The sequence below is a fragment of the Crotalus tigris genome, unplaced genomic scaffold (assembly GCF_016545835.1).
Source record: "Crotalus tigris isolate CLP2741 ecotype Arizona unplaced genomic scaffold, ASM1654583v1 scf7180000017548.2638350, whole genome shotgun sequence".
NCBI lineage: Eukaryota > Metazoa > Chordata > Lepidosauria > Squamata > Viperidae > Crotalus > Crotalus tigris.
This window is the reverse complement of record NW_024096466.1, coordinates 784,748-800,296: the sequence shown is the minus strand read 5'-3', so window position 1 is coordinate 800,296 and position 15,549 is coordinate 784,748. Positions and strand designations below refer to the sequence as shown.

The window sequence follows — 15,549 nt, the reverse complement described above, 5'->3', positions numbered from 1 at the left end:
CATCTCTGCACATTCCAGTATTTTCCTGATTATTTCTTCCTCTGATGTCAATCCTTCATTCTTCCAGTATTGTGCAAAAATTATTCTCGCTGTGTAAGATTAAATATAATTTCTGCTTATTAGTCTTTTCAGGCATAATATCTAGTAAAAAAAGTTCAGGTTTAAAATCCACTTGTTCACCCAATATTTTTTTCTAACCACATATGTATCTTTCTCCAATAGGCCTTTGCCTTACCACAGGGACATCAAATTTTAGATTACAATATTCTGTTTGAAGAAAATTAAGAGGACAAAATAATCTCAAGTATTTTGAAAATAAAAATATCTTATAAAAAGTGTTTTACATGTCTTCCTGAAAAAAAATGATTTTATCACTTGAATCTGATGACTGTAGAAATGGATTTCAAAGGGGGAATGGCTAATTTATGCCTATTACAGAGGAAGACGACTTGTTTTGATATTCTGATAATATAATCAAAGCATGCACATTGCATTCATGGAGCACTGTTGGAAACAATGGAGTAGAGGGAGATTGTTGTTGTTGTTGTTAATTGCGAAGTCGTGTCCGACCCATCGCGGCCCCATGGAGAATGTTCCTCCAGGTCTTCCTGTCCTCTATTATCTTCTGGAGTCCATTTAAGTTCACACCTACTGCTTCAGTGACTCCATCCAGCCATCTCATTCTCTGTCGTCCCCTTCTTCTATTGCCCTCAATCTTTCCCAGCATTAGGCCCTTCTCCAGTGAGTCCTTCCTTCTCATTAGGTAGCCAAAGTATTTGAGTTTCATCTTCAGAATCTGGCCTACTAAAGAGCAGTCAGGGTTGAGCAGAGGGAGATTAGGTTCTTCCAAACATGTTTTTTTATCATTTATTTTCCTCCAGTTGAAACAATTGGAAAGGTGAACCACAGACTACAGTAACTGCATTTTAGTCTAATATATTGTTTAAAAACATCCCATTAAGTATGTTATATGAATCTAGAAATTGTGATAATTTAATACATATTGGACTAAGAAAGGGATGGGAACCAGGACAATATGGGAAATAATTTTATGCACACCCTGGTTCAACCAGTACATTCACCCAACTTTCCTGTTTGTTTCAAACCTGCATTGGGCAACATTAATAGCAAAATATCACACACTATTAGTGAGATCCACTTTCAGAGAGTTCTATGCCTAAGATTGGGCCAAATATTTTTTGTAAAAGGTTTTGCATATAGAATTATATCAGACCAGTTTTGTTCACATAGTGATTGTAGGGATAAAATCAGATGAAACTATTATGTATGCTGGCTATTATGTATGATTTGTATGGAAAGTAAAACATTATATGCGATAATTGTGTTATTCATACTTTTAAAGATTCCCATTAGTTACTATTCTTACAGGGGATTGAGAAAAAAACCTAAAAGCAACATCTTTGAGTGCCAGAATATACATTTATTAAAGAAAGGGAGAGAATGGGAGAGGCTCCTGAGCATTTTCAGTCTGAAAGAGATAAATTCTGGATCGATATGCCTAGTTCAGCTACTCTAAAATATAAAGTTTGACTTATACTGTTAAACTTCGTTAAACATGATTAATACTGTACCATTCTATGTGAGCCCAAGCAATTGAAATTTATTAAGCGAGTCATAGTTCAACGAATCGTTCAAGGTGCAGACCCAGTAATATTTTCGTATAACTCAAAAATACGGTTTTTAGTAAATGGAGGAATTAGTTAAATACCGTGGGAAACGTCACTTTGCTCTAACTAAATATGAGTAATAGCCTTTCCTGGGAAAGACGCAAGCGAAGAAGCATCTTGCCCCCCCCCCCCAATCCTGACTGCTGGTCCAAGCGAAGAAGCATCATCCTAGGCCCGGGCGTCAAAAACTATGCTCTCTTTCCGTCTTGGCGGCACAAATGCAAGCCTGGAGACAACGGGATGGCACCGGGCTGCTTCCTGCCGATACGCCGAGGGCCGGCCGATTGCCCCGTGGTCCCTAGGAAAGGGCAGAGAAAAAAGCGGCGGGCCGCGTCCTGCCTGTATATTGGCCACGACCGCACCAGCCGCAGCAAGCAGGGCCAGGCGCCGCTAGCTGGCCGCCAGCCGGGGGGAGGGGTCCGGCTCAGTGCGGTCGCGGCAAAGCCCTGAGTTTCTCCTGCAGTGAGAGAGCAGCGGCAGCAGGCGCGGCCGGGGGCGGAAGTCCTTTGTTGCTGCAGCAGAGGAGGCGGCGGCCGCGCCGGCAGAACAGCCGAGGCCTTTCTCCTGTGCTGCAGTGGCCCTCTGAGATCTCCCCAGCGCTTTGGCCGCAGGTAAGAGGGGGCGCGAGGCTCGCCAGCGCAAGGAACGGGGTAGGCCCTGGAGGTGATCCCTGTTGCGCGGCAACGGGAGTCGAGAGCTGGGCGCTGCGACGGCTCCAGGCCTCGGAGGTCGACGGAGGACTGACGGGAAGGCTCCCGGGCGGGAGCGAAGCAGCGTAGCCGATTGCTGGAAGGGAAAAAATGGCTGAGAATATGCCTCTGCTTTCGCCCGCCTTTGGGAAAGTAAGGCGCCGGAGAATTTCCCCTGTTCTCGGCCCTCTCTTGCGCGCCGAGCATCAGAGGGAAAGGCGGCGCCAGTCCGCCCGCTCGCCCGGCCTAGTGGTGGGGCTTTCCAGCGGAAGCCACTCCTAGCTGCGATTCAGGGCTGCTGTTGCTTCTCCTCCCCTGATTATTGCACCATGCGGCTGGCGCCTCGTACCGCCAGCGGCTTTCTTGCCGGCGAAGAACAGAAAAGTGCAAAGTCGGGCGGACGTTTTCCTTCCAGCGCCAAGCGCTGACCAAAGTTGTGCCTGGATCAGGAAGAGGAGCAAAGCGTTGCAGCACGTGGTAGCGTTGCTTTCGCCAGCTACGCTGCCTTTTGTAAAACTCTCACTGGTCAGGATCCCTACCAGTTAATGCACTTGGTTAGTGTTTAGAGATAAATAGATAAATCAGCAAGAATCGGAAGAAGGCTGCCTAGCACGCCAATCTCTCACGCACGGCATCTCAAACCGATGTTTAAGAATAATGTTAAACATTATGGGTATCATAGATATCAGCAGGTTAAACTTTTATGTTCTTCGTATTCAGTACTTTTCCTCTATTCAAGATAAATTTCGAAGCTGCTTTAGCTTTTTAATTGTCTTTGAATTCAAATGAAATCTTGGCATCATTTCCTGGAGAATATCCCCCATCTCAATTGTTGGATCTTCAGTATTGAGCGTTTTTTTAGAGATGAAACTTAGAAACATTTCAGTCATTTCAGTCTTCAAAAACTGAGGAGATAGACAAGATTGTCCTATGTTTATACATCACTCCTATACAGAGTTCAAATGTAGAGGAATGTGATGATAGCCTTGAACAAAGTATGCAACAGCTAAGCTCTCTGAAAGGCAGTGACAAAAAACTCAAGGATTTTCCTACTTTGATGGCCTTGGTATTAGAATTGTGAGAGGGAAAAACTCAGGCTTCCAAAAATGTGATATTACACCCTGCAAGAATAAAGTAGTACTTCAGTTCTCTAGTTTTGTTTCCTGACCTGACTTATTTTAAAAAGCTGACAAATGTATATCCCTTAGTTTGCACATTATTTGAATTTTTATGAAAATCTAAACATTCATTTCAGATAGAAAATACTTGGTTATATGATAATCATAGAATATGACTAGGAAGGAACCTTAATTCAGTAGCAAGTTATATGGGTTACATCTAGAAAACCCTAGATTCAATTTCTGATAATTCTAACTGAAAGTTAATGCAGGTATAGTGAAAAGTCATGAATCTGCAAGGACAGATATCCTTGGTTTACCTACACGCTAACCCACAGTTGGCTTACTTACGGATTAGTGAATATATCACAATTAGTTGAACTCACATACTAAATTATAATCCATGATAAACATTATGATCCACCATTATCAAATGACTGGCAGCTACCGTAGAGCAATCTCATTGGTTTTTTATAGGTGACATTCTTATAGGTTAACTCAGAACCCTCAATCTATACATCCAGTGGTTTTGATGTTTAAATGACCTTCTTTGGATTGAAAAGAATTTCTTAGAAAGTTGTGACAATCTGTGTTTGAATTACATTAGTATTAATGTATTAATTATTTTGATTAATTTTTACTTCTGATTCCTAAAATAGACATCTGTACAGTATTTAGTTTTCTGGCACATTGTTTATAGATATTGTATAACCTGCAGTCCTTTTTGGATTTGCCAGTGCTGTTTTCATAGATATAAGTATTAATCTGTTAAACGCATATTTTTAATGGAGTATGTCTTTTTTGTATTCTTAGACTCATTCTTTATCTATCTATATCTATCTATCTATCTATCTGCTGCCCATCTTGTGGTCCAGGTGACTCTTTAACATCCATTAGCTATCAAATCTAATTAGAACAGAGATGAATATGTCACCCTCTAAGGTTTTTGAAATTCCAATAAGGGGGTATAGCCAACGATGAAGGAAGCTGGGAGTTGCAATTTAACATCTGCAAGACACTCATCTAGAGCAGGCGTCCCCAACCTCCGGTCCGTGGGCCAGGCTACAAAAATAAGTGAAGCCCCATCTGCGGGTTGCAGGCAGCATATGAAACCATGCCCCCTCCGGTCTGCAGAAAAACCTCTCTCCGTGGAACTGGTCCCTAGTGCCCAAAAGGTTGGGGGTCTCTGATCTAGAGAACTACAGAATTGTCTACAAAATATTGGGCCCTTATGAAATATCCAGAATTCACAATCATGCAATGTCACATTTCAGAAGATAAGAAGCTTTTTGAATTTCTGTTGTTGCTCTTCCTCAGCCATTGAGACATGGTGATCAGAGACTATATATTTAGTCATTTAAAATATACCCTCCATACCAGTGGTTCTCAACCTGTGGGTCGGGACCCCATTTGGGGTCAAACGACCATTTCACTGGGGTCGCCAAACCACGCTGTCCGCCATTTTTTTTCCTTTTCCCTAGCTGTCCTACTCCCTGTTATTGGTGGCCACACCCACTTGGGGGTCACCACAACATGGGGAACTGTATTGTGGGGTCACGGCATTAGAAAGGTTGAGAACCACTGCTCCATACAATATCCAAGTGTTCTAAAATAATCATCACTACGTCTCTGACCTTCCACTCATATTTCACCAGTTGTTTAACTTAAATAAATTGTTTGTGAAAGGTGAATTAATGTTCCCAAAGTTAATTCTGATTTGAATATTCATTGTCATAAGAAAGCTTGTTTAGTAGGTGGAAAAATGGAAAGTAAATTATATATTGATATTTGGAAAGTAACCAACAGTATTAAGTCTTGGCTCCTGCCCTTTAATGGTGTAGTATGCCTTAGCATTAAACTAAGACCAGAAGTTTAAGAACTAAAGCAATTAAAAACTTTATATCATTAAAATTCACTGTCTTTTTAAAATATTTCTCTAGACTTAATTTCTCATACAAAATTAGATCACTTGACTTCTAGTTGGTATGTGTAGTTTTGTGTGTTACTCAAGCCTAGGAAATCTTTTCAGTGCCAATAAGCCATCGAGAGCTATCACAATTAAGTAACTGCAAATATTCTGACCAGATCTCCTTGTTTTTTTAAAAAAATAATTTCTCACATGAATTGTTGGAGGGGAAGATGAAGGAGACGAGGGAAACCATCACAAAACCACATTGTTGATAAAGAAGTAGCACAAAGACCACTCATTTCTCTCTGGAATATTTCTCAGACTTTATTTTTCTTTGTGACTTTCGTACCACCTATAGCATGTATGTATATGCCTTTGTCCATTTCTCCTCCACTGAATTCTTGGCAAACTAGTCAGTGATGTCATGAGAAAAATGAACTGAAACTACTGCTGCTGCTACTTAAGCAACTGAGGCATAAGGGGAAATAGAAAAGATGGGAATCTTTGTGGAAGTCCACTATTTCAGACAGTTTTCTTGCCATGAATTTAAAATTTTGTATATATGCATTAACAGAAGCCTCAGATAAAATATCACAATTCTTCCCTACTCATGCTTCAAAAGGATGTTGACAGACTGGAAGAAGTGCAGAAGAGACCTACAAGGATGATAGCAAAGTTTAGAGAGCAGATCAGATGAGACAGAGCTGCAGGAACAGGGTAGGTTGCTTGCTCAGATTATATTATTAAGTGATTCATTGAATCATACAGATTTCATTTTGCAGGACAAATTGTCTCTTCCCCTCTGTGCAATTTTAGGGACATATAAATTTCCTTCTATGAAAATTGTTGTCTTGTGTAAATGTGTAAATGTAATGTGTTGTAGGATAGATAAGCTGAATTGCTGCAGTAAATAGCTAAGAGCCAATAAGGACAAGATGATGTATCTGTGATTGTAGCCACCATGGTTTATTGCAGTGCAAAAGCAGACACTGAAAGCAGTGGCATTAAAGGTAGGATGTTTGAAACTTTACTCCCACTGTAATATTTTTAAGATCAAAATGCATATTTCTCTCTTTCCTGCTCTGCTTTTAGACCTGTTGGAGGAAAAAGATAGGCACCATATAACAGCTTAGATTGATTGATTTATCTCCATTATCTCCTATCTCATTGCCAGTGATTTCTTTAGAATTGTTTGCAAATTTGATCATAGGTTTTTCATATTCGTTTTGAAGATTATGAAGCTAGTGGTGCTTCATTTTAACCATGTTCTAACCCTGATTCTGAACTCATGTGATACTCTAATTCAGCCTTTTCCCAATGGGATATAGTCTAAATATGTGAAACTCTTTCAAGAATTCATCTACCCATACGGCCATTGCTGAGAATTTTGGCAGTTGAAATTCATACACCTGGGGAACACACAGGTTGGGAAGGCTGCCCTAAAACTTTAAATCAGTGGTTCTCAACCTTTCTAATGCTGCGACCCCTTAATACAGTTCCTCATGTTGTGGTGACCCCCAACTATAAAATTACTTTTGTTGCTATTTCATAACTGTAATTTTGCTACTGTTATGAATTGCAGTGTAAATAACTGATATTCGGGATGTATTTTCATTGTTACAAATTGAACATAATTAAAATAACCTCCCTTTCTGCTTGCAAGGAAACCTGATCTTAACTTGTACTGAGGAAAGCCAAAATCTGCTCCGGGCCTGACTCGGAAGCCCCTCGAACCTCCCTGGAGCAGAGAGGCTTTAGCGAGGGGGTTATTGTTATTGTTAGCCAGTTATTTTTTGCACCCCGGGACGCCCAGCTTGCCTCGAGTGGGCTCCCGAGAGTGGACACCCGTCTGGCTTCGTCAGCCCGGGAGGGGTGCAGGCAGGGTCCCCTTGACCCCCCCAGCTATGGCCAGTCGCCGCTCAGCGACAGCCTTTCTGCCCGTAGGGCGCGGACCGTGGCCCGGCACATGCCTGCATGCCTCGGAGACTCCTGGGCACCTGCCCTGCGCCGTCAGCTCACCAGGACTGCAGCCCCGATGCTGCAGGTGTAGATGACATGGAGCCTGGCCGGCTGCTCAGCCATCCACCGTGCCTCACGCACGCCACTTTCACAAGCAGCACCCAGCCGCTGCTCCGCCAGAACCACCGCCGCCTCTACCTGTCCCACGCAGCACCACTGTGTAAAGCGGGCCCCATGGCTCCCATTGCACCGCCCACAAACCACATCGATGGTGCATGGCTTGAATTTGCCCCCTGAGCCGGGCGCCAGTGGGGGGGTGGCAGGAGGGTGCGGACGGCAGGCAGGGCCAGGCGGCAGCAGGCGGTGCGGGCCAGGTGCTCCCAGGCGGCCACATCGGCTTAGGATGAGGCAGCAGCGGTGCAGATCCAGCACCGGCCAGGCTAGCCTCCCCTCACTCCCTTCAGGTGTCTGGCGGAACCCTTAAAGCCCGGAGGCTTCAGCGAGGGGTCTCTCTCCAGGGTCAGCGGTGCCACTCGCCCCGGGCTGCCCTTAGAGACGCCTGAGAGAGGCCGGTTATTGTTCGCACCCCAGGATGCCCAGCTTGCCTCAGCCCGGCACTTGCCTGCCTGCCTTCCTCTGTTGGGGACTCCCGGGCGCCCGCCCTGCGCCATCAGCTCACCAGGACCGCGGCCCCAATGCTGCAGGCGTGGATGACACGGAACCTGGCTTGCTGCTCAGCCATCTGCCGCACCCTACGAGCACCACTTTCGCACGCAGCGCCAGCCGCTGCCCCGCCAGAACCACCTCCGCCTGCCCTGCGCAGCCCGCTGTGTGACGCGGGCCCTGCGGCTCCCACGGCACCATCCGCACACCACACGGATGGCGCACGAGGTGAGCACACTTTTTCGGCAGGCCAGAGTTAAGCGCTGCTACCCATCTCCCACCCCTGGTCCTCTTTTACTTACAAGTAGTAGAGTAGAAGATGGTGTTCCGTAGTTGCTCAGCAGGGATGGGTGGAAAGTTCCTGCAAACTCGCCTTTGCTGCAAACAACTTGCAGCAACGTTTGCCAGCTGGGACTTTTGGCTCGCTCAGCAGTCCAGAAACAGCCTTTAACGGCCAGGTCTGGACAATTCCTATTGGCTTTCGAAAGTCAATAGAATAGACTCTATTCTATTGGCGTTCGAAAGCCAATAGATTAAGATTCTATTCAAATAGAGTATATTCTATTGGCATTCGAAAGCCAATAGAATATAGGGAGTAGCACAGCTCATGGAAAAGTTGAAAAAATTCATCAGAAAAGATGCCGGAACGCCGTTCTATGTGAAAAAAGCCTTGGTCTTTGGTGACCCCTGTGAAACGGTTGTTCGACCCCTCAAAGGGGTCGCAACCCACAGGTTGAGAAACGCTGCTTTAAATGTAATTATAATAACAACAGCAGGTGTTTGGGAAGAACACAATACTTTTTCTTTAATTAAGCTATATGACTTGTGACAATGTTTTACCGTATCTTAGTGCATTATAAATATCTAACATAGACTTTGAATTAATATCATGCTATTTATCAAGTTCCTCAGTCTCATTTTGTAACAAACCAATTTTTTTATCATTGTTAGAAACTGGAATGTTATCAGTATTTAGTCATGCCTTCTTTTGGCCATACGCCTGGCTATTTTGGAGATTATGAAGGCATTGCATTATGCGGCTAAGGAAATTTAAAGGGTATCCTTAGCAAAGAAGAAGTGTTCTAGTTCTCATTCTAACTTGAGGGTATCCTTAGATCTGTATACTACTGTACTTCTCTTTTCATCCACTAATAAAATGAAATTTTCCTCACTTTAGGGCAAACTGTAATTAGTATCATATGTATATTGAATGTACTAAATCATAGGTAGACAACTGTGGGCCACATATAGCCTCCTTTTTTGTGGCTTTCCAATATTGTCACCAATTTATAATAGCACATTGTATCTTTAAGCATAATGTGTAAACAGACGTATTAAAACATCAGTAGACTCGTATACGGTATATCCCTTAATCTTTGAAACCCCAATACTCTAAAAGCAAGACTAAATAAAAAGCAAAATAAAAATGCCAACTCTAAAATGTCTGTTTCTTCTCTTCTTGTGACATCATTATAATTCAGCCATGTTCTCTGCAACCGCCAAAGCTGACATTAAAAATAATGCAACTCAGTTGCAAAAATGGGCTAATACATTACAGTATACTATACCACAACTCTCTCTCACTCCTCTCTCTCTACACACACACACACACACACACACACACACGTTTTGGAGAGGGGATGCATGCACATAAAGAAACACATTTAGTATGATATGATTGTCCAACCAAAGCTTACAAAGTCTTTTCTAAGGACAACAAATACTGGAATTTACGTTATCAGGATTATATAACACAAATTATAAATAACTGAAGAGAGAAGGGATGGAGAAGTCAATTTTGGGAAGAGAGGGAAAAGAGGATGGGAAAAAAGCTGAGGAGGAGATTGAAAAAACAAACTAAAATATTTTCCCTGTGCTTAGAGATTGCAAGACCTGATATGCACTGACCCAGATAAAGAATTTATTATTGCCTAGAACCCCTACAAATGTTTTGGCTACAATTCCTATCAATCTCAGTTAGCATGATTTGAATTTCAATCTTAAATATAAATTCGGGTTAGGGAAAGCTAGTTTAGTTAGAACCAGCAGCCCATCAGTGTAAAATGTGGAGCAAATCTCAAAATTGAGAAATTAAATAACCATCTCAGTAGACTGCTCAGTTGAACATCACTAGCATTGCTCTAAGGCAGGGGTAGGGAATCTTGGCTCTTTTATGACTTGTGGACTTCAACTCCCAGAATTCCTAAGTCAGCATGGCTGGTTCAGGAATTCTGGGTATTGGAGTCCACAATTCATAAAAGAGCCAAGGTTCCCTACCCCTGCTCTAAGGGAAAGATTCTAGAAGTTTCTTGTTTATTTTTAAATAATATATTTATAGCAGTTTATACTGCTTATAAATCATTTTGAAATAACTTTTAAGAATTTAATACAGAGGTAGCATCTGTCACATTTTTATGACCATTGGCAGAGCTGGAATGGGGTTGGTGCTTCTGTCTTTCTGCTCCTTTATCTCTCAGTGGTTTTTGACCATGGAATCCTTTTAGACTAGTTGCAAGATTGGGGGATTATTTTGGGGGGTAGGTGTCATTGTTTACAGTGGTTCTCTTTCTTTCATGGCCAGCTGTAGTTGATGCTGATGGGGTAATGGTAGGGGAATGAGGAAGAGATTGCTCCTCAGTCTTTCCAGTGTATGGCGTCACAGGGTTTAACATTTTCCCACTATGTAAAATTTGCATGAAACTGCTTGAGATTCAGTATCATTCACATGATACCCATTGACCTTGAGATATATTGTGCCAGGCTTGTAGGATGAAACTGACTCCAACTTAATCTTATTGAGAAAGTATGGATTTTAAGGTTCCACAGATTTGGGAATTTTCCATTTTTAATTTGGATGAAATTATACTTTTCTATTGAAGACTGGTGCTCAATCTGGGATTTTCTTGGACTCTCAGCTCCTACTTGAAGAGCAGATGGCAGCTGTGGCTAAGATGTCTTGTATACATTAATGCCCTTTCCATGATCAGGATCCTTTGGCCTTCTTACTTTTGTAATTAATATAGCATATATATTCTGCATATATTTCTTTGGAAATGAGAGGTGGCTATATGTTTAACTTAAATTTGAATCAAACTTCGTTAGTATAGATCTGAAGGCTTTCTGGAGAGGCAGAAAAAAATCAAAAATTGTAGGTAAAGTTGCAGTATCAGTTTCTTCTTATCTCTCTGCTTATTGCCTAATCTTCCTTGGCATCCCTCCCCCATGCATATGAAAGTGTAGTTGCTACACAAAAAAAAAAAACAACAGGAAGGAATACAAATTAAGATATTTGAGACCCTGAGAACACATTTCTCTTCCAGCTTTCTTAATCACTCTCAGAAAATTCTCAAGAAGGAAAATGTGCACCTATGCATGGTTACTTTTTACATGGTGTCAATATAATGTGAAGTCCCAATAAAGGAGAATATTTGAAGCTTAGGGTTGAAATGAGGGGTTTTTGATGCTCTCTGAGCTTGGTTGTTTTCTTGCAGATGTTTCATTATCCAAAGTAGGTAATATCATAATGTGAAGTATAATGTGTAGCTAGGTTCTATATAAACATAGTACAATTGCAATCTTATTTAATTCCTAATAATCTTCCCTTGAATGAGAAGTCAAAGGATTCTTCCACGCCATATTCCTAAAGGTCTTCTAGACTCAGATTCAAAATGGAGGATCCTTTTGTTTGTCATCATCTCTGGCAATGTGGTAAATAGTTAGGGTCATATGATGTATGATGGAATCTGATTATGACTCTTCTCTAAACATAACTAATAGTTGTCCTATTCTCCCTTTTTATTGGCACAGGTTGTGATTCAAGCACAAAATGGCAAGGACTAGCCATAGCAATTATGTCCTTCAACAACTGAACAACCAAAGAGAATGGGGATTTCTCTGTGATTGCTGTATTGCAATTGATGATATCTACTTCCAGGCGCATAAGGCTGTCTTGGCTGCTTGCAGTTCTTATTTTAGGATGTTTTTCATGAGCCAGCAGCAAAGCACAGCACAGTTGAACCTCAGCAACATGAAGATTACAGCTGAGTGCTTTGATCTCATTTTACAGTTTATGTATTTAGGGAAAATCATGACAGCCCCAGCTAATTTTGAGCAATTTAAAGTAGCCATGAACTCCCTACAGCTATACAATGTGCCAGAATGTCTGGAAGATATACAAGATACAAACTCTACTGGTTTACAGTGTTCTTCTTCTGCTTCCAGCACTCAAAATAGCAAAATGATTTTTGGTGTTCGGATGTATGAAGATACACTGGCTAAAAACAACAGTGAAGCAAACAAGTGGGGTGCAGAGCCACCAAGTTCTACTGTGAGTACTTCCCAGAGCAGAGAGGTTGATGATGAAGCTTTGCAATTAAACAGTTTCTCTGAGCAACCTTTGGAGAGTTGCAAAAGGACCACTGTGTCAAAACTCTTAGGTGCCAAAGACAGAGTGTCTAATTCACGGCGCTTTGGAAGAAGTTTTACCTGTGATGGCTGTGGCTTCAGTTTCAGCTGCGAGAGGCTGTTAGATGAGCATATCATGTCATGCACTAATAGGCATTCTTATCAGAATCCCAGGTATTTTGGGTCTGAGAAGGACAGCAGTGAAAGGGACGCCACTTCTAAACTCCCAGTTTCTCAATTGGAGAAATATCAAGCAGGTGCAAACCAGTCTTCTGAGAGTTCTTCATCCACTACATCAAATAAAACAAATGTAAAAAGTAGGAGTGCCTCATCAGAGCCATTAAATGAAGAGCAAAGTAGAGCCACAGAAAGGAAAAGGATTATCGTCAAAATGGAACCAGATGATAACCCTACAGATGACCTGAAGGAGTTTAATATTGTTAAAGTAACAGATGGCAATGATTCCACTGATAATGAAGAGCTAGATGATGATGAACCTGTTTATAGATACTACATTGAGGAAGATGTCAGTGAAAACAGAAGTGTTAGAAAAGCTCTTTTAAAACCCCACATGCTTATTAATGAGCAGGCTAGGAAATATATTAGAAGTGCCAGAGTCCTTGCAAATAAAGTCAGTGCAAATAAAGTCAAGGAGGTGACAGAAAATGCATCTTGTGAACTGTGTGGTCTGACAATCACAGAAGAAGATTTGTCTTCTCATTACTTATCCAAACACATAGAAAATATATGTGCCTGTGGAAAATGTGGCCAAATATTAGTAAAAGGACGGCAGTTACAGGATCACGCACAGACTTGTGGAGAGCCACAAGACTTAACCACCAATGGTTTGAGGAACATGGAGGAGAAAATTGACTTGGAAGAGAGTCCTGAAGAACAATCTGAAAACCAAGAAATGATGTATGTAGACATGCTAGATGAGTTTGGAGACAGCCATTTTCAGATGAACACACTCCCGAAAAAACAACTGTACAGAGATTCAGCATGTCCTTTCCGATGTCCTAACTGTGGATTACGTTTTGAAACAGAGAATTTGGTAGTTGAACATATGTCCAGTTGTTTGGAACAAGATGTGTTTAAGAATGCAATTATAGAAGAGAATGAAAGGGATCATCGACGGAAGCATTTCTGTAATCTTTGTGGGAAAGGGTTTTATCAGCGTTGTCATTTGCGAGAACATTATACTGTGCATACCAAGGAAAAACAATTTGTTTGTCAGACATGTGGGAAGCAGTTTTTAAGAGAACGTCAGCTGCGCCTTCATAATGACATGCACAAAGGCATGGCCAGGTATGTCTGCTCCATTTGTGACCAAGGGAACTTCCGAAAACATGATCATGTTCGGCATATGATATCCCATCTGTCACCTGGAGAGACAATTTGCCAAGTCTGTTTCCAGATTTTTCCAAATAATGAACAACTTGAACAGCACATGGATGTTCATCTGTACACATGTGGGGTTTGTGGAGCCAAATTTAATCTAAGAAAAGATATGCGATCCCATTATAATGCTAAGCATTTGAAACGAACATGACCACATAATGCTTGTTTGACAAGAGTTAGAACAAAAGCAAATGGAACACCAAAGGAAAGCAAACAGTAGTGCATAAAAAATTGATCAGCCGGTTTTTAAATGTCTGTTTTTGTCCTCATTATAGGGTCTTAAACTACAGTACATAGCATAAACAGTACTTAATGTTTCATTATTGCATTTTTATTTTTGTCTTTTTTTTCTTTGCCAGAGTATTCAAGCCATTATTTTTAAACCCTCAGTTTAAAAAGCATGCTGTATTACCCTAGTCACTAGCTTCTATTAAACAGCTTCTCTGTTCCATCAGCATAGGATGCCTGCTTTTATATTTCTATGTATGTTTTACTTTTTTACTTTTTTTCTTGTGAACAAATTAAATTACATAGATTTTAAAATATGCAAGGATAGTCTAACACAATGGTGGTGAACCTATGGCACGGGTGCCAGAGGCGGCACTCAGAGCCCTCTCTGTGGGCACGTGCGCCATCGCTGGGTTTTATAAAACCTTTTTGCGTTAGGCCTCCGCCACCGTGTACAGAAAAAAAGGTTCAATCAGTCAATTTCAACTTCTCACGGGAAAAAAAAAGATCTTGCAAAGTTGGAATTGATTGATTGAACTTTTTAGTCCCACCCAGTCTGCTGTTATCACTGCAGCCATGCCCACCTAATGGGCCACACCCACCCAATGGGCCACACCCACCCGGCACCCGACGATGCATAAGTGGGTTTTGGGTTGCAGTTTGAGTACTGGATCTCAAAGGTTCGCCATCACTCGTCTAATATCAAGAAATAATTGCTGGATACTATCTACAACAGAATTCACCATATTTAGGTATATAGAAATTCATGGACATACTGAGTTGCAGGGGTTTTTTTTTGCTTCTGTTATAAGAATATAAGGTTATTAATGGTGTCCTATTACTTGCATTTCATGTACCCAACATAACAAGTGCAATTTATTACTTCTGCAACAGTATCTTGAGATGAAATGAGGAAGACTGGACATGGGTTCCATGCTTCAGAATCATTTTACATATTTGTATTTCCTGTATAAATTTACTCTAAAAATGTGCTACAGCTGAAAATATGTGAAGTTCCTATAAATATGGCCCATAAGATGCTTCATAAAATACCTTGAATAGAAACTAAGCCATGGGTAAGCAACCTTTTGCCTTCCAGATATTTTAGAGTGGGCCACAAGTGAATTTGAAATCAAAACTAGATAATACATCAATTCAGTTTAATGGGTTATACAACTTGGAATCATGTTTATCCTTATGTAAATACATTTTTTTAAAAAAAATTGTCATGTTTTCTTTTTTTCTACTTGGCTTCACCTAATAGTTTAGATAGCAATCTATTTTACTCCTGAGACAGAATATCTTTTTAATTGACAAGGACTATTCTGAGGTGCTAGATTAATGTGCACCTTCTCCATGAAGCTCATGTTTCTCCTACCCAGCAATCTTTTGAAACAATTTTTTGGAGACTTGGAATAGATAAGACAAAAGACAGTACAAAGAAAAATATATAATACTCTGAAAAGAAATGGGATGCTTGTGTCAAGGAG

The 15,549-nt window shown here is 41.2% G+C and overlaps 1 protein-coding gene across 3 annotated transcripts; it reads left to right on the top strand.

Moving 5' to 3' along the window:
- The first annotated feature begins 1,276 nt into the window (after positions 1-1,276).
- ZBTB1 (zinc finger and BTB domain containing 1) lies at positions 1,277-14,490 on the top strand. Of its 3 annotated transcripts, none has more exons than XM_039336811.1 (3): positions 1,277-2,299; positions 6,027-6,121; positions 11,834-14,490. In XM_039336811.1, the coding sequence occupies exon 3, from the start codon at positions 11,853-11,855 to the stop codon at positions 13,980-13,982; it is 2,130 nt and encodes a 709-aa protein (XP_039192745.1). In that variant the 5' UTR covers positions 1,277-2,299; positions 6,027-6,121; positions 11,834-11,852; the 3' UTR covers positions 13,983-14,490. The 3 variants fall into 3 exon arrangements, with proteins under 3 accessions (XP_039192745.1, XP_039192753.1, XP_039192763.1); XM_039336819.1 differs by having other exon boundaries at positions 5,979-6,121; XM_039336829.1 differs by lacking the exon at positions 6,027-6,121.
- The last annotated feature ends 1,059 nt before the right edge of the window (positions 14,491-15,549 follow it).